Source organism: Dreissena polymorpha, chromosome 5 (assembly GCF_020536995.1).
Source record: "Dreissena polymorpha isolate Duluth1 chromosome 5, UMN_Dpol_1.0, whole genome shotgun sequence".
Taxonomy (NCBI): Eukaryota; Metazoa; Mollusca; class Bivalvia; order Myida; family Dreissenidae; genus Dreissena; species Dreissena polymorpha.
This window is the reverse complement of record NC_068359.1, coordinates 48,050,179-48,074,256: the sequence shown is the minus strand read 5'-3', so window position 1 is coordinate 48,074,256 and position 24,078 is coordinate 48,050,179. Positions and strand designations below refer to the sequence as shown.

The 24,078-nt window shown below is 35.0% G+C and overlaps 1 protein-coding gene across 13 annotated transcripts in view; it reads left to right on the top strand.

Moving 5' to 3' along the window:
• Window positions 1-24,078, top strand: part of LOC127880785 (kinesin-like protein KIFC3) — a 99,633-nt gene that overhangs the window by 26,412 nt on the left and 49,143 nt on the right. For all 13 annotated transcript variants that reach the window (XR_008049740.1, XM_052428197.1, XM_052428193.1 and 10 more), the window contains 5 exons: window positions 3,969-4,076; window positions 5,847-5,924; window positions 16,505-16,663; window positions 20,214-20,327; window positions 22,109-22,217. Coding sequence is in view for 12 of the 13 variants with exons in the window: in XM_052428197.1 (XP_052284157.1) it covers window positions 3,969-4,076; window positions 5,847-5,924; window positions 16,505-16,663; window positions 20,214-20,327; window positions 22,109-22,217 (568 nt within the window). In the remaining variant the exon portion in view is untranslated. The remainder of the gene's footprint in view (window positions 1-3,968; window positions 4,077-5,846; window positions 5,925-16,504; window positions 16,664-20,213; window positions 20,328-22,108; window positions 22,218-24,078) is intronic.

Here is a 24,078-nt window from a genome sequence, read left to right as displayed (position 1 = left end):
TCCATATGGTTGTCCATGGTGATCTTTATACAAACGGAAGTAATCATCACAGTAAAAGCCCGCTTTGGCCAGCTTTATATATATGTGCACAGAACATTTACACATGTTACGCAAAATTTGATTGGCTGACTAACTCATTCCCTCGAGATAGCTAAAATTCTCCCCTCTTTTGTTTAATGCACCCCACCTTTATTTACTGCACCGCTTTTTTTTTAAATGCACTCCTCTTTTTTTTAGTTTTGCACTCCTCTTTTTTCTATCTCGTGGCAACGACATAGCTTACTCGTGGCCACGAGTTACTAAATCGTGGCCACGAGATAGAAAAAAGAGGAGTGCAATTTAAAAAAATATTTTTGAATTTTTGAATGTCACCTCTATGCCAACGTAGATGTTTGTGTAAAATGAAGTCATCAAAATATGTGCTAGACAACAAGAAAAATTAACTGACACTTCTAAACTGATGTAACTTAAACTATGCTTTACCTATGCAATTGATGGACATTTTTTGCAATTATTTTATATTTTCACGACAGAAAAATATTACTGAGGGTATAATATGAATTTTTTTTTAATGAAATCAAAATTTTCTGTCACCAATAAAATTCTATATTCCACTGAAAAGCATGTTATAAATACTGTCAACGATTACTTCTTGTCATCAGATAAATTACTTATCATCTTGTCTGATTAATGCAAAATAAAATCATTGATAAAACAAGCTAAAGTTTCTCATAAAGTCTTCCCAAGTTTTATTACGCTCATCGCGGTTATAATCAATATTCTTCAAGATGCATGGATATCCTTCTTAATGGCTTTCAATTGGTTCCTATTTATGTGCTTGTCAATATTTGATTTAGAATTCGACAAACCTTTCATAATTAGAATGATCTTTGACGGAAAAAGAAATGGTGCTTGTGTTTTTGTAGATATTATATGAGTTTTTTTTATATTTTGAAATCTTATCGAAAGTTTATGGTGGTTAAATGCTCTCCATATATGTGGAACGTATTTTCCATGACATTTTTTTAAGTTGTTTGGCCTTTGATCAAATAAAAATATTTTGAAAGAATCTGTTCATATAGAAATTCTTTCACATTATCAAAATTACAAATGCTTTTTTTATTTCAGATTGTTTTGTTTACATTTGTATAAAGTATTATGCAGGGGCTGCAGATAATATGCTTCAATTTGTCTAGCAAAACAATTCAGTCTATTGTTAAACCCATAGTTATTATAAATTATTGAATTATTGTAATAAAAACATTTTAATGACTTAAAGAAGAAATTCAGAAACTTGCAGTTGATAATTTTCTATGGATTTCTTATAATGTTTAAATAACACTTTGCACATTGATAATAAGAATATATTTTTTTCATATGAAAGCATATGGTATATGTTCCCAGCATATATGCAAAACATTTATTGAAATCCAATTCAACTTGTAAGACATTTAGTACATACATGAAGATGGTAATAATGATTTGGTGTCAATGTAAATATTTTTTTAAGTTAATGTCAATAAAAATATCTCCAAAGTTTATTTATTGGTGTAAATTTGTCATGAAGAGGAAGTGAGATGCTCCATTTGTTATACCACTTCATACACAAGTTCAAAGACCCAGTTTTACTGGAGTGGAGACATTCCATCATGACTTCCTTGTTAACATGGTTCTGTCGCTATTAGCTCTTTTGAAGAAATTTACAACTTCATGATGTTTGTGAGGTGCATCATACAAAAATGGGTCTTAATGCGGCCAGTGAAAGTTTCAGACCAACCAGGAGCTGCCAGTGCTCTATAACGTCAATTGAGGATTCCAGGTCACATTAGTGGACAGTGTAGCTCCTGACGAGATCACTGCCCGCATACTTTTGTTTGGAATCCATGAACACATTTTGAAAGTAGACATTCTGCCAATTTGTGACCAGATTCGTTTAAACATTTCTAAGATAAGAATATTTGTACCAGTAATTGATGTATTACTGCAGAAACAATTTTTACCAAAAGATGAGTCTTAATATGTGACATTACCTTAATTTTCTTAGAATGATAAAATGATTTCTGGTTATTTGGTATTTACTTTCAAAGTATGGGTAGGAAGTGGACATTGGTTGACTTTGGAAATGATCGTCTTGTGTTATTGAACTAAAAGTGTCACTTGCATGAGCATGTTAATGTTTTGTATGAATTATTATCTATGTTAATGCTTTCTGTATATTCCAATTAATGTTAATCATTTTTATTGCAGTAGCATTTTTTATAATTATGTTAAATGTATTGTTAATGGCGAAAAACTAACAACTCATGTATTCAGTATATTTACTTAACTACTTACACATATAAAGAAATTTTTATATGTACAATTGTATACCGTAGGTTTCCTCGTATAGCGCGCTTCCGTGTATAGCGCGCAGGCTGTTTTTTAAATGCAAAAATGGAGAAAAAAATATTTAAAGACAATAAAACCACCAAATCGGACCGAAAATGGCCGCCATTTTACTATTGCACAATCCAATAATCCGGGGCATTGGAAAGCTTAATTAAGCATTCAAAATAGGAAGCGTCATTATGATTAGGAGCATGGGTTGCATAGCACTATACTTTTCTGACAATTTTGTAATTTTCTAGCAAAAGATTAACAGTCCACGTGCATTTCGTGAAAAACGTGAGAAAATAAGAATTAGTGTACATCGTGTGATTTTTCCTCGGGGAAAGCATGGGCATTAAATTTGAATGTCGCATGTGAGACAGGGATACAGGTGTTGAGGTATGCGGGCGTAGCACTATATTTTTGACAATTTTAACGAATGTTTGAAACACAACTGTTAAATGTTCAATATTTATACACACAAAATGCGATTGCATATTTTCACATTCTCAAGTGTCAATTAGTGTCTCAATTAAATGTCAATTAGCGTCTTAACAAATCTAGAACATATTACTCAATAACATCTGCCAATTAATTACGAAGTGCAAAATGACCCCCTTTCACACATACCGTTACCCGCAAAAAAGACCTCAGTCGCACCTACCCTTGCCTGCTCTCCAAAATGTCGACAACAGTCCCCATCGGAATTCATCAATAGAGAAGTGTTAACACAAACAAAGAAATGTCCGCAAGTTTATTCCAACAAATTTATTTTTGACCAAAACTTCTCCTACCGCGTTCATATCTACCAGTAGCGACTTCTTGTTGTTTCGACAATGGCCCCTCAGTCTGTACGATTATAGGGTGGTAGTTTTCTGGGAAAAAAATGGTGGCCATTTTGATTATTTACGATTACAAACATTTTACCAATTTAGCAGCCAGGATAGCGTTGTATCAATATATAGCACGCACCAGCTTTTTTAGCTCACCTGAGCGATAGCTCGGGGTGAGCTATTGTGATCACTCACCGTCCGGGGTCCGTCCGTCCGTCTGTCTGTCTGTCTGTCTGTCTGTAAACAATTTGTAAACATCTTCTTCTACTAAAACATTGAGCCAATTTCAACTAAATTTCATGTGGAGCATCCCTAGGTCATGGGACAAAAGAATTGTTAAAAAAAATTTGATCACATAACCAAGATGGCCGCCATGACCATATATGGTAAAAACCTTAAAAAATCTTCTTGTAATTTGAATTTTGGAGGTAAAACACTGCGCTATAAGAGGAAACCTACGGTAATCTCTTCTTGCTTTATTTGTTAAATAATAGCTGAATGATTAACCATTAAAAAAAACATTAAGTCTTACATTGTTTTTTTTCTCTATACAAATTTGGTATTTTTTTTATGGTACTAAAAATGGCTACAATTTAACATTTTTGGTTTTCAGAGGTTTAATGTATTATAATAGAAGTTATAACTTGTTTTGTAAAGCATTTTAATTTTTAATTTTCTAGTGTGTAACGAATTAGAGATGAAAAGAAAACAGCTATTTATCAAACCAAAATTGTCTGGTATCTAATTGCATGTCTCTTGCAATTGTAGAAAGATGAAGACATTGTGTTTGAGACTTTCTACCATCGGAGTGGAAAAGAGTTCCAGTGCATCTACCAGAGTGGCATGCGCTTTTACCTCGACGACTGGGGCTCTAAGGTAGGGCATGATTTTAAGGTTACATTCCACTAAATCATTTTGTATCCCTCCATGGTCCAAAGTGAAGTGTCTATTTCTAAATAGTTCATTTTCTCTTCTGGTTAAAGAGCCCTCTTTGCGACTGCATGAATGCCTTTTGTGGTTATTTTCTTAGCTTATGTGTTTATGCAACATTTTGGTGAATTTTATTTTAGACTACATCGAAAGATAAATGTTTGGGGTGCGTTTATTGAAGTATTTTGCTTTGTGAAAATCTCGCGCTGTTTTCTAAGGGTCCATGCATTTCCACATATATCTTGTTATTGCAATTTTGCCAAGAATAAATATATTAATCTTTAAATTGATACTAGGCTTGCACAATCTGAAATTAACAAAAGGCAAGAAAAATGCCTCAAAATTTGGCTGTTTTATGAAAAGTACAATCTGGGTATTCTATTAATAAGAACTATAACTCTACTTGGGGACTTAAATCGATGAGAATTTAATGTTTTTTCATTTATAAATTCAGATTAAGGTTTGAGTGAAACAATAATTTAATTCTGTACATAAAAAAAGATACTAATCCAAGTATATAAATAAATGGCTAAACATTATTTATTGCAAGAAGTTTTTTAAATGAAAATAATATTTATCATTTTTATGACAACAACATTTTTAACTGTATAAATAAAACTAAAAAAATAAATAATTATTGCTTGATAACCAATATTTGTAATGCACTATTGCAAAATTTAATGGACATCTCATAAACTAATTCAGATTGTTGAGACTTATTAAAGGTACTGGCAATGTACATAGTTAGCAGCGTAGTTAAAAATGGAATTCATAAAGAAGTCTAATACATCAAAATGTTATTCATGTTACTTAAAAGCATAAGCAGCAATGCAAAAAATGTCCCCTTGATGTCATAATAAAAGTTTAGAGTTGCTTGTCAACTTGTGTGTAATTTACGACAATTCCTTTTTATTGGACCTGTTAAGAAAATATTTGTAGAAAATTCTGTCATTGGTTCATTCGATCTTGGCCCTATTTCTTGCCAGTCAAGTTTCTTTCAGTTTGCCTCTCCTGTGTTTGAACTTTTCTAATCAAATATTGACCTTACATAATTGTTTGTGTTTGGCTGTGATCTTATGAACCAATTTGGAGGACATGTTCATGATATAATGTGGAAGTATACTAGGCCATTTTGTAAATCTTGTGTACAATATTCGGTAGATTCTTTTCTGAAAAGTCTTGTCTATGAATGATCTATGACGATAATAACATTTTATAAAAAATGTTGATAAAAAATCCCATACTAAATAGCACACATTTCAACATAACTAAAATTACTTTGTATAAAAATTGACATACAGACCTCACTTGATCAAAGTAACATTTTATAACCCAAAGCAGATTTTGCTAAAGTGGGTCTTATGTCATACACGGTCAGCGAAGCTTCAGTCCAGCCTGCGCAGACTGGTCAGGATCTAATGTGTTCTCTAATAATATAACCCATCTTTGTGTGACTATTGCAGACAGTGTAGCCCCTGACCAGACTTATCATTGGCCTGTAGCTGCGCTGGCCGCATATGGCCTACGACTGATTTTATAAAGATGTGTATAAATTCGCCCCATTGGCGCAAAAAGGTACCATGTACCTTCTAATTTCAAAGTCACATGGTACGTTTTTGCACAAAGGGGGCAAATTATTATAGTGTGTTACGATGTTTACAAATACTACTTTGCAAATACAATCATAAAGTGTGTTACCATGGTTATATTTTGCAGGAATGGCAGCCGTTTCCTAAGCGCTGGTACAACGAGGGTCTACTTGTGACCAATACCATCCTCAAGGATGACAGTCAGGTAGGCAACGTGCGTTACCATGGTTACATTTTGTTACCATGGTTTCACATGGGACGTCGAACATGAACATTTGAACCTCGCTTTGGGAATACAGGACTTAATGCATGTGCAATAAGTGTCGTCCCAGATTAGCCTGCGCATTCCTGACAGGCTAATCAGAGACCACAATTTCAGCCTAGACTGGATTTTCTTTAGAAGAGACTCCTTTAAAAGAAAACTTTCATAAAAGCAGAAACAGTAGTCCTTGATAAGCCTGTGCTAACGACACATTACGCCCATGCATTGGCTTATTTTTTATGTGAAAAGATAATGGAATTCAAATATCAACGATCCTTATTCTTATGAGTTTCATATTCTGATGATCTGGTGTTGTTTATGATTGCACTGTTAGATGAAAAAAGAGGTTATACTAACCTAATTTTTAGAATTTCCAAATTACTGTAATTTAAATTCACATGCTGTAATGTAGTAAAGATTTCTAGATAAATACAATTTCAGCATATCCATTGTGTAAAAAACATGTTATTGTAATTTTTGAGATAGCTACGGAAGTGAAATAAAAACAAAATGATTTATTCCAATAAATTACGTTATGTACATCAAAGTATAGTCACTCATACATCATATATATCAGTTGTATATTGGCTCACTTTTTCTATTTCCAAGAATTAAACTTTCTGTGAACTCCATGCCTTAGAACTCGCGTACATGGTTGAATATTACCATTAATAATTGATTATTGCTATTGAAACGCATTAGCAGTTCAATATTATTAATTGGTTGTAAATATTTGACGTTCAGTGGACCAAGTTATACAGTGAATGCTGAAAATGAAGGCATTGTTCTATTTGAAAGCAATCAGATTTCAAGGATGATGTACATTCTCTGTAAATCAGATAATATTATTTTAAAACATTTATGCATGAATTTTTAATCTTAAATTTACCTATTCTGCAGAGAGTAATTTTAGAAATGCAGGTAACACATAGAAATTGCAAGCTTTTATTTTCTAGTAATATGTGTGTAGTTTTAGGCCAGATAAGTCATTTAACTGGTAAATTATGAGGTTTAATTATACCCCCACAAAGGAAGTTTATAGGGGGGTATATAGGAGTGAGCTTGTCTGTAGGTCTGTCGGTCGGTCCGTATTAAATGTCTGCTCTCTATTTCAAGTAGATCTTCACCAAACTTGGTCAGAAGTTGTATCTACATGATGTCTAGGCCAAGTTCGAACATGGGCCTTGTCGGGTCAAAAACTAGGTCACGGGGTCACTTAGTGCGTTTTAAACATTCAGCATGTTGTTCGCTCTCTTTTTCAAGTAGTTTTCATCCGATCTTCACCAAACTTGGTCAGAAGTTTTATCTAGCTGATCTTAAGGCCAAGTTCGAACATGGGCCTTGCCGGGTCAAAAACTAGGTCACGGGTCACTTAGTGCGTTCTAAACATTCAGCATGTTGTCCGCTCTCTAATTCAAGAAGATTTCATCTTATCTTCACCAAACTTGGTCAGAAGTTGTATCTAGATGATGTCTAGGCCAAGTTCGTACATGGGCCTTGCCGGGTCAAAAACTAGGTCACGGGGACACTTAGTACATTTTACACATTGAGCATGGTGTCTGCTCTCTATTTCAAGTAGTTTAAATCCGATCGTCACCACACTGGGTCAAAAGTTGTAACTAGATGATGTGTAGGTCAAGTTTGAACATGGGCCATGCCGGGTCAAAAACTAGGTCACGGGGTCACTTAGTGTGTTTTAAATCTCACCATGTTGTCCGCTCTCTAATTCAAGTAGTTTTTATCTATCTTCACCAAAATTGGTCAGAAGTTGTATCTTGATAATGTCTAGAGCAAGTTAGAATATGGGTCATGCCGGGTCAAAAACAAGGTCACGGGGTCACTTAGGGTGTTTTAAACATCACAATGTTGTCCGCTCTCTAATTCAAGTAGTTTTCATCCGATCTTCACCAAACTTGGTCAGAAGTTGTATCTAAATGATCTTAAGGCCAAGTTCGAACATGGGCCTTGCCGGGTCAAAAACTAGGTCACAGGGTCACTTAACGCATTTTAAACATTCAGCATGGTGTCCTCTCTCTTATTCAAGTAGTTTTCATCCGATCTTCACCAAACTTGTTCAGAAGTTGTATCTAGATGATCTTAAGGCCAAGTCCGAACATGGGCCTTGCCGGGTCAAAAACTAGGTCACGGGGTCACTTAGTACGTTTTACACATTGAGCATGGTGTCCGCTCTCTATTTCAAGTAGTTTAAATCCGATCTTCACCACACTTGGTCAGAAGTTGTAACTAGATGATGTGTAGGTCAAGTTCGAACATGAGCCATGCCGGGTCAAAAACCAGGTCACGGGGTCACTTAGTGTGTTTTAAACCTCACCATGTTGTCCGCTCTCTAATTCAAGTAGTTTTTATCCAATCTTCACTAAAATTGGTCAGAAGTTGTATCTTGATAATGTCTAGAGCAAGTTTGAATATGGGTCATGCCGGGTCAAAAACTAGGTCACTGGGTCACTTAGTGTGTTTTAAACCTCACCATGTTGTCCGCTCTCTAATTCAAGTAGTTATCATCCAATCTTCACCAAACTTGGTCAGAAGTTGTATCTAGATGATGTCTAGGTCTAGTTTGAATATGGGTCATGCCGGGTCAAAAACTTGATCACGGTGTATCTAAGTGCATTTTAAACCTCACCATGTTGTCCGCTCTTTAATTCAAGTAGTTTACATCCAATCCTCACCAAACTTGGTCACAAGTTTTATCTAGATGATTTCTAGGACAAGTTTGAACATTGCCCATTCGGGTCCTAAAACTAGGTCACGGGGTCACTTGGTGCGTTTTTTAACATTCAGCATGGTATCCGCTCTCTAATTCAAGTAGTTTACATCCGATCTTCACCAAACTTGGTCAGAAGTTTTTTGGAGATGATCTTCAGGCCAAGTTAGAACATGGGCTTTTCTGGGTCAAAAACTAGGTCAAGGGGTCACTTAGTGCGTTTTAAAAATTGAGCATGGTGTCCGCTGTTTTTTGTGAAGACGACATGCAAAATATTATGTGTCAATGCGGCATGTGGGGGTATTCGTCACGTCTGTGACAAAACTCTAGTTTGATTGCCTTTATGTTCTGTAGTGAAATTGAATAAGAATTTTATTTTTTGATTTTTAAGAATTGAAAGAACAGTGATACTAGTTCTTAAACCTTGATTTGATGTGAAATGTTAAAGTGACTTTGTCATTTGAAGGGTTCCAAATGGGGCAAATTTGTTTAAAATCTGAATTTTTCAAAACTTGTAATTTAATTTAATGACAGGTACAATGCGCATTAATATAAATGTAATGTAATAAGAAAGTATTTTAAGCATTCTTTAATAAAAATCATTTTATAATGAGGTGCCTGTTTGTTTTGCCTTTATTTATTTACATTTGATCACGGACTCTAGATTACACGGATAAGAAACGGGACCGTTACGCCAAATATCTTGTTGTGTCTAAGTCACGTGACCGTGTCGTAACTATCGATCTTTTATCGAAGCGCCGAGGTTATAAATTTGATGTACCCACTCACGTATTTTGTTAAATTATAGTTTCATTTCTAGACCGATTTTGACAATTTATATATCATTAGAAAGCTTACGTAACGTAGTTTTCAGATATATAAATATATATTAAGTTTTTCCTCTTATTTCGGCAGCCCGGCAAGTTATAACTTTAACTTTTGCAAATATCATACCGTTTTGGAGTTTTAGAATCTAGATTTACGATTGACATGTTCGTACTTAATACCGATTTGTAGCGTTTATATTTGGAGTTCAGTTTTAAAAATAACATTTTGCTTAGGAGAATAGAATTATGTATATGATAGAGAAAAAAATGGTTTAAAAATGAAAACAAGTAAAGAATGAAGGCGGGAAAAAGTAGCGTGCGTTCCTAACGCACTGAACTGATGCTAAGGTCTTGGCGATTATGCTTTTGTTTAGATACCGGCCATTGAATTTCCTTTGCCATGATTATTATATTCTTTATGAAATATATTGAAATATTTTGTTCTAGAGACATATCAATAAAGCTAAGTATTAATGAAGCTTAATTAACGATTTCAGCTCTTGATTATAACACAGAAAGGGTGTTAATTTTATGATGAAACAGCGTATATAGCGGACCCTCTTGATATTTTTCGGCTTTGCATACTTCAAATATAATGGGTGTCAAAACATTCATCGTTTGTTGTTTATTATCAAAAAGGTAATTATGTAAAATTATATGAAATGTTATTAACCATAAATTATCAATTAATTAAAATTATTTAAAGATTCTTGAAAATCACGGTCAACTGTCTATGCATGTATATTGAAATATCTTTATAAGTTAACAGAGTTATAAATATATAGAGTTCTAAATTAAATTATTATTGTATTATTTGTATTTATCGGAAAGATTATTTGTGGTCAAATGAGAATGCTGTTTTTAATTATGTTGTTCCGTACACTACCATACACTCTTTATAGGACTACGAAATGACTGAGTTTTTTACCAGTACCCACTAAATACGTTAAATGTTAAGTATTAGATTTTTTAAATGTTTAAAATGTACATGTATAGGTATTAAGCACTTATAATTATTATGATTAAGCTGGCTGACATCTATACAGTATTTAGTTTATGGCAATCTGTATGGGCAGATGACTATAAACGTTTTCAATACGCTACATATCTTAAAAACGCAAACTTGAGTATTTGGCGTTACATTACTCCAAGAAATGACCACTAATACCACGAGAAGACATGGAGGTATCATAAAAAGTGTAAACTGACCAGACATTGCCACCTGTGGTTAGGGACCAATATACAAGTATAGGTCCCTGCTGTGGCGTATGACACCATAGTGTTATTTAGTATTGGTCGGCACAGTATCTGATCATAACGAGATAATTGGTTTGTGCTGAACACAGGGGCAATAAAACCACAGATCTATCAATAAACAAGATTATTGAGATATCTTTTATTGAACACCGCGATAAAAATGCTCAAACCATGGACTCTAGATTACACGGATAAGAAACATGGCAACATTCTCAGAATCATCGCTGCTATATGTGTAATCACCTTACAATTCGTCTAAAAATAATTTATATATTTGAGTTGAAGACAATGTACTGTTGTATAAGTCTGAACAAACTATCTGTCTTCCTGTCTAAATCTAAGCCGTCATCGTCCCGGTGAAAAAAAATCTGATTTTGAATAGTTGGACATGATGCCCTGATGTCAAAATACGAAATGGCCCGTGTAACACCGACCGTGATTTTCAAGAATCTTTAATAAATTGATAATTTAAGGTAAATAACATTTCAAATAATTATACATAATTACCTTGTTGATAATAAACAGCAAATGATGAATGTTTTTGACACCCATTTTATTTCAAGTATGCATGCAAAGCCGAATAATATCGAGAGGGTCCGCTATATACGCTGTTTCATCATAAATTTAACACCCTTTCTGTGTTATAAACAAGAGATGAAATCGTTAATTGATTAAGATTCATTTATAATAAGCTTTATTGATATGTTTCGTGAACAAAATACTACAATATATTCCATAAAAATATAATAATATGGCAAAGGAAATTCAATGGCCGGTTTCTAAACAAAAGCATAATCGCCAAGACCGTAGCATCAGTTCAGTGCGTTAGGAACGCGCGCTACTTTTTCCCGCCTTCATTCCTTAATTACTTTCGTTTTTTAACAATTTTTTTTTCTATCGTATACAGAATTCTATTCTTCTAAGCAAGATGTAATTTTTAAAACTGAACTCTAAATATATACGCTACAAATTGGTATTAAGTACAAACATGTCAACCGTAAATCTAGATTCTAAAACTCCAAAACGGTATGATATTTGCAAAAGTTAAAGTTATAACTCGCTGGGCTGTCGAAATCAGAAGAAAAACTTAATATATATTTATATATCTGTTTACTACGTAACGTAAGCTTTCTAATGATATATAATTTGTCAAAATCGGCCGAGAAATGGAACTATAATTTAACAAAAGACGTGTGTGGGTACATCAAAATGTATAACCTCGGCGCTTCGCTGTACGCTGATTGTAAAAGATCGATAGCCACAACACGTTAAAACGCGCGGTGGTAAAACATAAAATGTGTATTTCTTGTGTTTCACTCGCTATAAATCCATTAATAACAACGGGAATATACTAAAAGTTATATTTTTTTGAAAGAGGAATTAATAAGCAACACGATCACGTACAAACCAATAAAATCGGATGAATAGTTTTTGCATAAGATTGAATATACTACAGTAAGGGTCAAATACTCGATTCATCTCCTGTCAATATACACTCCGTGATTTGATATAATTATTGTGCGTATTCTATATATAAATTGGTTAGAAAGTGTTTTAGCGCAGTTGATTCTTTTCTTTCTGTGGCTTGTAGGTCAAGAGTTCGATATTCACTTGGGATTTTTACTTTTACAGTGACCTTTTGCTTATTTGTTTCTACAAACTTTCTGATTGTGGATGTATTATGTTTGATAAACTAAATTAATTCGTTTTATTAAAAGTGCATTGATGTAAATATATATATTACTTGTAGGAATTCAGTTTTTCCTAAGTATGACTATGTCTCTTAAACATAAATGATTTAATTTTATGTAGACCTGCAAAAATGTGTAGTTTTGTCATAGAGTTTAGCAATATTAAAACAGTTTCCATTACTTGAATTAAATCTAAATACTTTCCTATCGAGTTACAAAGAACACAACAATAACAACAACAACAAAAACTGAAAAATTATCTTAAACAAAATGTTTATATTTTTGCTAATGTTGGAATTTGTGGCTTTAAATTCTGCCCTTTGTCCACTTTTCCAATTTTATCAAGTATGTATATGCACTCAACAAAACATCAAGTAGTCATCTTAAATGTCTGACTGCGATACAAACTTCTATTCACTACCTTTCTATATCTTTTGTATTATTCTTTACATTAAACAAAATTTGATTAAGTTCATACTATATATAGAAACTGAGTCAATTAGTGCGCTAGTTAGCAATGTGACTGTAATGTGTTGTGTGCCTTAGTGATCTGACGTCAATTTGATGTGGCACACGTTTCTTTTATAACTTTATGTCATAGAATTTATTTGATGTTGGTTGATTTTTGAGTCACATGACCAAATGGTAGATAGATCTCATTGAGTGAAGTTCTGCGCACAAGAACCATTACTCAGCACCTCATTACTTTGAAATTATTATACCCGCACAAACGAAGTTTAGGGGGGTATATAGGAGTGAACTTGTCTGTCGGTCGGTCGGTAGGTCGGTCGGTCTGTTTGTCGGTCCGTATTAAGTGTCGGCTCTCTAATTCAAGTAGTTTTCATCCGATCTTCACCAAACTTGGTCAGAAGTTGTATCTAGATGATGTCTAGGCCAAGTTCGAACATGGGCCTTGCTGGGTCAAAAACTAGGTCACGGGGTCACTTAGTGCGTTTTAAACATTCAACATGTTGTCCGCTCTCTAATTCAAGTAGTTTTCATCCGATCTTCACCAAACTTGGTCAGAAGTTGTATCTAGATGATGTCTAGGCCAAGTTTGAACATGGGCCTTGCTGGGTCGAAAACTAGGTCACGGGGTCACTTTGTGCGTTTTAAACATTAAGCATGTTGTCTGCTCTCTAATTCAAGTAGTTTTCATCCGATCTTCACTTAACTTGGTCAGAAGTTGTATCTAAATGATGTCTAGGCCAAGTTCGAACATGGACCTTGCCGGGTCAAAAACTAGGTCAGGGGGTCACTTGGTGCGTTTTAAACATTCAGCATGTTGTCCGCTCTCTAATTCAAGTAGTTTTCATCCGATCTTCACCAAACTTGGTCAGAAGTTGTATCTAGGTGATCTTAAGGCCAAGTTCGAACATGGGCCTTGCCGGGTCAAAAACTAGGTCAGGGGGTTACTTAGTGCGTTTTTTAACATTCAGCATGGTGTCCTCTCTCTTATTCAAGTAGTTTTCATCCGATCTTCACCAAACTTGGTCAGAAGTTGTATCTAAATGATCTGAAGGCAAAGTTCGAACATGGGCCATGCCAGATCAAAAACTAGGTCAAAGGGTCACTTAGTACGTTTTACACATTGAGCATGGTGTCCGCTCTCTATTTCAAGTAGTTTAAATCCGATCTTCACCACACTTGGTCAGAAGTTGTAACTAGATGATGTGTAGGTCAAGTTTGAACATGGGCCATGCCGGGTCAAAAACTAGGTCACGGGGACACTTAGTGTGTTTTAAACCTCACCATGTTGTCCGCTCTCTAATTCAAGTAGTTTTTATCCAATCTTCACCAATTTGGTCAGAAGTTGTATCTTGATAATGTCTAGAGCAAGTTTGAATATGGGTCATGCCGGGTCAAAACCAGGTCAAGGGGTCACTTAGTGTGTTTTAAACATCACAATATTGTCCGCTCTCTAATTCAAGTAGTTTTTATTCAATCTTCACCAATTTGGTCAGAAGTTGTATCTTGATAATGTCTAGGGCAAGTTCGAACATGGGCCATGCCGGGTCAAAAACTAGGTCACGGGGTATTTTAGTGCGTTTTAAACCTCACCATGTTGTCTGCTCTCTAATTCAAGTAGTTTTCATCCAATCCTCAACAAACTTGTTCACAAGTTTTATCTAAATGATCTCTAGGACAGGTTTGAACATGGGCAAATCCGGGCCTAAAACTAGGTCACGGGGTCACTTAGTGCGTTTTTTAACATTCAGCATGGTGTCCGCTCTCTAATTCAAGTAGTTTACATCCGATCTTCACCAAACTTGGTCAGAAGTTTTATGGAGATGATCTTAAGGCCAAGTTAGAACATGGGCCTTTCTGGGTCAAAAACTAGGTCAAGGGGTCACTTAGTGCGTTTTAAAAATTGAGCATGGTGTCCGCTGTTTTTTGTGAAGACAACATGCAAAATATTATGTGTCAATGCGGCATGTGGGGGTATTCGTCACGTCTGTGACAAAGCTCTAGTTTCCCTTTGTTCATTTTCATACTATGGTTTTGCCTCTAAAACTGTAAAGGCTATCTACTGCCGGACTTTATTGACAGATTAAGGTAGATCTCATCCTAGAGATGCGCAATCCACAAGAAATTATTGCCAATTGTTGAATTGGTTTTGAGCATAATTCTAGGACTTCTAAGTGTACAAACTTATGCTTTTCCTTTTTGTCATGTTAGCTATAAGGGGACAAAAGACTCACCAGAACTCATTATGTTCTAGTACAGCAATTTTTTTCCTGTTAAAAAACTACAAATTTTCCAATGGCTGTCTCAATTTAAGGTTTCCAAAATAAATGAATTTAAATATTTTTATTTATTACAAAATGCAACAATTAGTTAGTTTTCCTATGCAGCTCTATGGCTTGAACCTAAGTAAATATAATATTGATAACTTGACAACACTTGGTTATCAATTTTAAAGTATTTATGAGCAAAAATCAAATTCACCAATTTCCCAATGTGAGGACTTCACTTCGCAATTTTTCCCAATTTCAGGGTTTTTCGTGCAAATTTTTCCCAATTAGGCTGGTACTGGTACTTTTCCCGATAAGGCAAAAAAATTCACTGTAGTTGTATTTGTGGCGAATATTGATTTGGCAATCATTAGAGTCACTAATTTCTTATGTTATTGAATCGTAAAATATGTCATTACCGTGAAGTGCAGATACGCAAGACACATTTAAATCCCTTGTCAGACCTGCACATTTCGGAGTTATATGCCCTCAGACATAGCTAACAAAGCATGGCAGGGTTATAAGTGGTTTTTACGCCAAAGTAGAACAGGAACCCGAAAATAAATTAAATTACTGCACCTTTGCAAAACATGACTGAAATTCTGGTTAACAGTTTAAAATGTAAATATGTTATATAAACATCCTTGTGGATAAAATCGTATTTAAGAGCGAAAATATTCTCTTATTCATCCTCCTTTATAGAAATTGAAATTTTCTATAAGAACATTCAACATTATTACATGTATGTTCTTTCATTGATATATTGTAACTGTTGATATTTTTTTTACATTTTACGTATAATTAACTTGCATTTCCAAATTTAACTTTATTAAATTTATATTTAATTGATTTTTTTTAACCTGGATGGTTGATAGTGTTTTGTTACAAGATGTTGCAAAGTCTACTTACAACACGAGATTAAAATACTTTACAAATGTTAATGTCCCGTGCTAAAAACATATGCAATTTACAGTTGTTTAACCTTCATGAATAAAATGTACAGATGTTTAACCTTCCTTTCTTTATAAACTAAATCAAATCAAATCAAACTTTTTTTAACTTGTTGTCAGCTTAAAAATGTTTTCTTTTAAAAGATTTTGTGTGATAAAATAAAATAGCATGACCCCATGTCAAGAATGTCATATGTAAATCAATAATGATAAATAAACTATATCCTACATCTAACCCATACTTTTGTTTATTTTTATTTTTTTAAACTAAACAGATTTTAGCCTAGAGCATTCATTAATATGCTTAATATTTATATATAAACTTTGAACTTTTGCAGCAAGATCAGAGTCAGCAGCAGAATGGAGATCAAAGCGGGACATCGACTCAAGGTCAGAGTTCAAGGTCACAGGGACGTCGTGGTGGCGGCGGTGGGGATGACAGGGAGGGTTTCCTCATGCATCCAACTCGAGGGCGGATACCCACATATATATTTTATGTATGTACAGTTAGCTAGCTACAGCTGTTAAATTTGGTGGAAGGATTTACATTTTCAAAGGAAAAAACTCACATTTTGTTGAAAACAAGGTTATCCAAATTCTTATAACTCATTCTGTATAATATAGTACTATGTGACATAAAAATTCAGTTTTGAGGTAAATGTTTATCTACTTAATTCTGTATTAACATATTTATGGCCACTCTATTCAGTTCAAATTATATAAAAACCCATGTGAATTTGACTAAAGATAAAGCACGCAAATATAACGCTCTGTTTTGAGACTTACTATGATATTTAAAATTGATAAATATCATGGTCATCTCACTATGCTCAGTGGTTAACCCTTTGCATGCTGGGAAATTTGTCGTCTGCTAAAATGTTGTCTGCTGAATTTCTAAAATTATAGTTTTCTTCGATTTTTTCAACGAATACTATCAGAATAGCAAACAGTTTGGATCCAGATGAGACGCCACAGAATGCAAAGGCCTTCATAATTCGGTTCCAGCACTGAAAGAGTTAAAAATGTTTTGATCATTGCAATATCCATCAATATTGTTTAGAAAGAAATTATGAAATAGATTTCTTAATGATTTTTAATGAGCAAATTTTATAATCAAGTATTTCCATATTTTTTTTAAGAACTATGATATAAAGGAGAAATGCATTAACAAGTTAGGCTGTAAATAACATCGCCATGGAAACATTAAAATGCACGTGTGGATATTGTCTTCACCAATCAAAATTTTAATGTTAAATGTCAAGGCAGAATATTGTCAAAAAGAAAATTAAAACCAGGCCAAACGAGCATACATAACGTGTTATTTTCACTAACTGTTGTTGCTGGCATGTTCTGCAAAGCACTTCTGATGGAATTGAATATGAAATCAACAGGACAAATCAATAGTTGTTCCTTTTGTAAGTCTTGAATTATTGATTCCAGTTATAATATGCGATATTGAAAGTTTTAATGGTTTCGAAATTTGTTAATGGATATTGTTGATCTGCCATTCATAACTTCAGGTCAATGCACTAATTAGGTTTTTAGCTGTTGTCTTTGTTTGTATCCATGGATGCAATCATTGATGCTGCTGATTTCAATTGATTAATTATAAAGGGCAAAACCTTTCCTTGAAAAAAAAAAGAACAACATGATTTTATGTCCTTTAATCATTGCTGTGGTTTGTTTATATACGAGTAGTGCTCTGAGAAAAGGGGTTTAATGCATGTGCATAAAGTGTCATCCCAGATTAGCCTGTGCAGTTTTCACAGGCTAATCAGGGACAACACTTTCTGCTTATATTGTATTTTTCGATAACAAATACTCGTCTTGACAATAATCCAGTTGAGGCAGAAGGTGTCATCCCTGATTAGCCTGTGCAGACTGCACAGGCTAATCTGGGACAAGACTTTACGCACATGCATTAAAACCCCTTTTCACAAAGCAAGGCTCATGTAAATTATCTGTTTTAACCCCTGTTATTAATTATCCCAGTATTTATACCCCCGTTAGGGTAGCATATAGCAGGTGAACTGTCAGTCCGTCTGTTTGTCTGTCAGTCTGTGTGTCTGTCCGAAAACTTTAACATTGGCCATAACTTTTGCAATATTGAAGATAGCAACTTGATATTTGGCATGTATGTGTACATTTGTATCTCATGGAGCTGCACATTTTTAGTGTTGAAAGGTCAAGGTCATCCTTCAAGGTCAAAGGTTAAAAAACAAAATCCAAGGGAAGTAACAAGCTTTAAAGGGATATAATTTCTATTTTATATCATGTGGTAGGTACAGATCATTTTCACAAGAGAAGTAATACTTTTTAAAGGGATATAATAAAAAAAAATCATTTTTAATTCAAAGCGGCGCAGTAGGAGGCATTGTGTTTCTGACAAACACATCTCTTGTTAACAGTACTTCTGCAACTTGTAATTTTAAAAACTGTAGAATTATGGAAGGGAATTAAAGAAAAAATGACTTACTATTGTCTTTTACATTTGTATTGATCATTACTTCCCATGTAATTGAATTGCTGATGGGTATTATGTAATAAAATAACGCGTTTCTTAGTTGTCATATAAGCCCTGACCGCAAATTGATTTTTAAAAGAACTCCTGCTTCGCAATTTAACCACTACGCATCTCATCTTTCGGCCCTCGGTTATTTAACAACAAAATACAACATACTCATTTTCACAGAGAATGTATCCTCATTTACCTCTTTATACATACTACTTCTTATAAAACATTATATTAATAATAAAACTAGTCCTTTCCATGAAATAATATTGTAACTATGCCCCCTTTCGAAGAAGAGGGGTTATATTGTTTTGCTGGATGTCGATCGGTCTGTCTGTCTGTCGGTTTGTCAGTAGACCAGTTCGTTTCCGATCAATAACTCCTCAATGGATTGACCGATTGGCTTGAAACTTCACATGTGCATTGGCCTTGGACAGTAAATGACCCCTATTGAAATAAGGGTCACTAGGTCAAAGGTCAAGGTCACTGTCACAATAAGTGTGAAAATCATTTCCGATCAATAACTCGTGAACTAATTGACCGATTGGCTTGGTACTTCACATGTGCATTGGCCTTGGACAGTAGATGACCCCTATTGAAATTGGGGTCACAAGGTCAAATGTCAAGGTCACTGTCTCAATAAGCGTGAAAATTGTTTCTGATCAATAACTCGTCAACGGCTTTACCGATTGGCTTGATACTTAGTATGTGCATTGGCCTTGGACAGTAGATGACTGCTATCGAAATTGGGGTCACTAGCTCAAAGGTCAAGGTCACTGTCACAATAAGTGTCTTATGGTTTCCAATCAATAACTCGTCAACGAATTGACTGATTGGCTTGACACTTCACATGTACATTGGCCTTGGACTGTAGATGACTCCTACAGAAATTGGGGTCTCGAGATAAAAATTCAAGGTCACTGTCTGAATAAGTGTCAAAATCGTTTCTGGTCAATAACTCGTCAACCAATTGACCGATTGGCTTGATACTTCCCATGCATATAGGCCTTGGAAAGAAGATGACCCCTTTTTAATTGGGGTCAGTAGGTCAAAGGTCAAGGTCACTGTCACAATAAGTGTGAAAATCATTTCCAATCAATAACTCGTCAACAAATTGACTGATTCACATGTGCATTCGCCTTGGACAGTAGATGACCTCTATTGAAATTGGGGTCACTAGTTCAAAGCCCTGATTAGGGGTGGGGGGGCATATGTCTCTGACCGCGGAACTTTTGTTTAGAATCCCTTTCATGAAGTCTAAATGGAGTTGATTAATTGATTTAAAGCCAGCACAATATATATTAAACATACCACAAATATATAATGAAAAGAGACATACATGTTGCATCCATATTTTGTAGTTATGGCCCCTGGGCTCATTTTTTTTCCATTCAGTATATTTTATTTCCTCGTCAATAGGTGTGTGTGGGTCGAGGGCATCCCACTCCACACATGCTCATTTTTTAATTACTTAACAGAGCCCAAAGCTCAAAGTTTTGCATTTTTGAGATCACACCTTCCTTTTCTGATTACAGAAAAAGCACAACGTGCACATGTACTTTGAAAAGGAGACAGGTTCGTGGGTGCGTATGCCGATAGGTTGGGAGTTGCACCATAACATGGTCAAGAGTCTAGTGGACCAGGTGGAGGTAAGAATATCGAGCAAGCTAATCACATGAGGTGTTCTCTTGAAAATCTGGGCTTTCTACATATGCAAAAAGTATCATCCCATATTAGCCTGTGAAGTCTGCACAGGCTATTCTGAGACAACGCTTTCTGCTATGTTTGGATTTTTATTTAGATGAGACTTCCTTTCATAGAGTCTAATTCCGTAAAAGCGGAAAGTGTCGACCCTGATAATGTGTGAGGACTGCACAGGCTGATCTGGGACGACACATTACTCACATGCATTTAGCCCAGTTTTCACAGAGTAACTTAACAAGAGCCATTGAATCGCAGCCTTACAATCATTGACCAGGTCGTACTGGAGGCTGCGTGTGGCAAAAGACCTTATTTCACATGACACAGGTCAATTAATACTTTTAAATGTTTGAATGGTTAGTTTGTTGGTCAAAATGCTGGAATGTTTACATCAAATATGAGGCAGTGAATGTTCTTTGTATGTCATAGTTGGTTATAACAACAGCAACAACAATGCAAGATAAATGATATTCAGAATTACCAGTTATTCATAGCACAACGCCGATAATGTGACATATACCGGTACTTACATTTGTAACAGGGCCTTAACCCTTTACCACTTAGATACGTATTTTGACACATTGGTAGTCCCTCAGAAAGTTAAATTTAATTAAAGACCTTTCTTACTAGATTACTAGATTCAAATTTTAAAGGCTTCATTTCCAACTTTAGATACTGATGAGCAGTAAACAGCACAAAACCTGAACAGACTGCGAGTTACCCACAGGCTGTTCTGGTTTTATGCTGTTTGCAAATAGCCATTTTCACTTTGCTTCTGTAAAGTGAGATTGTGTTGAAAGTGTTCATAGATAGCATCCATGATATTTTAATAGCTTTGTAGTAAGCAGAATTGATGCAAGACAAACAGGAGTGCCAAACTGTCACAAGATACGCCCGTTTTAAGGCTTTTGAACACTTGATAACTTTACCATGAGCCCTATTTGAACTTGACCTACATATCGTATAGACACAACTTCTGACCAAAATTGGTGAAGATCTGATGCAAACTACTTCAATTAGAGAGCGGACACCATGCTAAATGCTTGAAATGCACTAAGTGACCTCGTGACCTAGTTTTTAACCTGGCATGACCCATATTTGAACTTGACCTACATGTAGATATTGTCTAGACACAACTTCTGAACAAATTTGGTGAAGATCGGATGAAAACTACTTCAATTAGAGAGCAGACACCATGCTTAATGCTTGAAATGGTTTAAGTGACCCTGTGACCTAGTTTTTGACCCGGCATGACCCATATTCGAACTTGAACTAAATATTGTCTAGATACAACTTCTGACCAAGTTTGGCGATTATCAAATGAAAACTACTTCTATTAGAGAGCGGACACCATGCTAAATGCTTGAAATGCACTAAGTGACCCCGTGACCTAGTTTTTGACCCAGCATGACCCATATTCGAACTTGACCTAGATATTGTCGGTGAAGATCGGATAAAAACTATTTGAGTTAGAGAGCGGAAACTGCTGTTGACGCTGCCCGCCCGCCCGAATAGGGTTTAGGTTAAGGTTTTATGCTGTTTGCTGCTCATCAATTCCCTAGGGTTAGAAATGAAGTCTTTAAAACTCGATTCTAGTAAGAAAGGTCTCCAATTTAATTCACTTTTCTAAGGGACTACAAACACCTCAAAGTGCGTATCTGAATAGTTTATGGTGAAAAATGCCTATGAAAATGTTTATGCTGACCTAAATTTTGATTGTTGTTCACAGGAGGCTGTACCGACATGGGGAGACCGACATGACATCCTGTCTCTGCTACGCGCTTGCAACTACGATCCAGACGAATGTATATCCATCTACATGCATCTTCAGAAAGATGGTAAGTATTGTTGAGCCTTGTTCTGGGAAAAATTGGCTTAATGCATGTGCGTAAAGCGTTGTTCAAGATAAGCCTGTGCAGTCTGCACAGGCTAATCAGTGACAAGACTTTCTGTGTTTTTTTTAATGGAAAGTTTTGTTTAAAGGAAGTCTTTTTTAAACAAAAAACAAGTTTAAGCGTAAAGTGTTGCCGCTGATTAGCCAAAAAGAAAGCTCAATTAAAGGGGCCTTTTCACAGATTTTGGAATGGATTGAAGATTTTCCAACCACTGACCCCTGGAGTCCTGGAGTAAAAAGCCTACCACTAAGACCACTCTGCCATCCGTGCTCATATAATTATAGATGTATTTTATATAAGCAATCCTCGTAGTTTCACAAAATACAACGACAACAACAGAACTCTCCAAATTATTCAATTGCTTCGCCTTGCAACGCTCTATAATTTTCAGGCTTTTAAATCGTCAAAAGATGCATATAATGGCTATTTTAGAGCATAGAAAACATTCAGTCTTACTGTTGCCTCACAAATATCATAACTAAAACAAAAATGTGGAAATCTGAAACATTTAAAAGAAATTTGTCAATTTACCAAAACATGAATAGGCCCCTTTAATAATTATGTAATCAAAGTTAAAATAGATTGACAGTAAAGAATTTATCGTTCTTCTTGTGACTTTTTTATTGTTGAAAAAACTTTCTTAACCTTCAATTGTAATTGTTTTGATGGTTTTGTATAGATACACTACTGTGTGTGTGTGGTGATATGTAGTTCAGGTAGTGAATTCACTTGAATCATATTTGTTTGGTTTTCCATGTGATATATGGCTATGACATCACAGCAAAATGAGGCGAATCATTTTTTGCTTGTGAAAATTAGTATAAAAAGTTTAACCTTTCGAGGGATAATATTGGCATTTTTGTTTAGAAAGTCTTAGTTTTCCAAGAAAAAATGTGAGTAGTTCATCTGACTGCAGTTATATGTAAATTGCAGAAAAAAGTAAAATAAAACATTACAAACAATTGATTTCAAATTTTTATTTTGGGCATTAATTTAAAAAAAGCAAAAAGAAAAGCCCCTTTAATACTTAGCAAACATTTTGTAAAATATTTTTTAAAATAAAGTTTAACCATGAAAAATCAGTGTTCATTAAATCAAAAGCCAAAATTTGAATGCTAAATGTTGTATGGTTGTAAAGATTTGATGAGATACAAAATGCTTGTTTTAAATTTTGTGCTACGATATATTCCATTTGAATTTTCTGCGAGGATATCCGAACATTTATGAGCAAACACGAAATTGGCCTCGGGCAGCGTTGGAAGCACGATGTAGTTCTCATTCATGCTTCTAACGCTGCCCGAAGCCAATCTTGCATTTGCTCATAAATGTTTGTTTTACCTGGCGGTAAATTCACCTGGCATATACTGTCACACAAAAACTAAAAAGGAGCATTTCGTATCTTGTATCATGAATCTCATTGGTTTCGAGTGTTTATGGGGCTTCAACATGGGCATTTCATTGTATTCACTAGTTAGAATAAAATAGGCGCCTGGAGAGGCTGGATGGCTGCCTACATGTATGTCAAAGACGGGATCACAAGCTAAGATGAGATGAGCTGTAATAAAATGAGTCGCTTTCTGAGAAAACTGGGCATAATGCATGTGAGGAAAGTGTCGTCCCAGATTAGCCTGTGCAGTCCACACAGGTTAATCAGGGACAACACTTTCTGCCTAAATTGGATTTCTGCTAAGAAGAGAATTCATTGAAACGAAAAAAGTCAAAGTGTCGTCCCTTATTAGCCTGTGCAGACTGCACTGGGTTATCAGGGACAACACTTTAAGCACATGCATTATGCCCAGTTTTC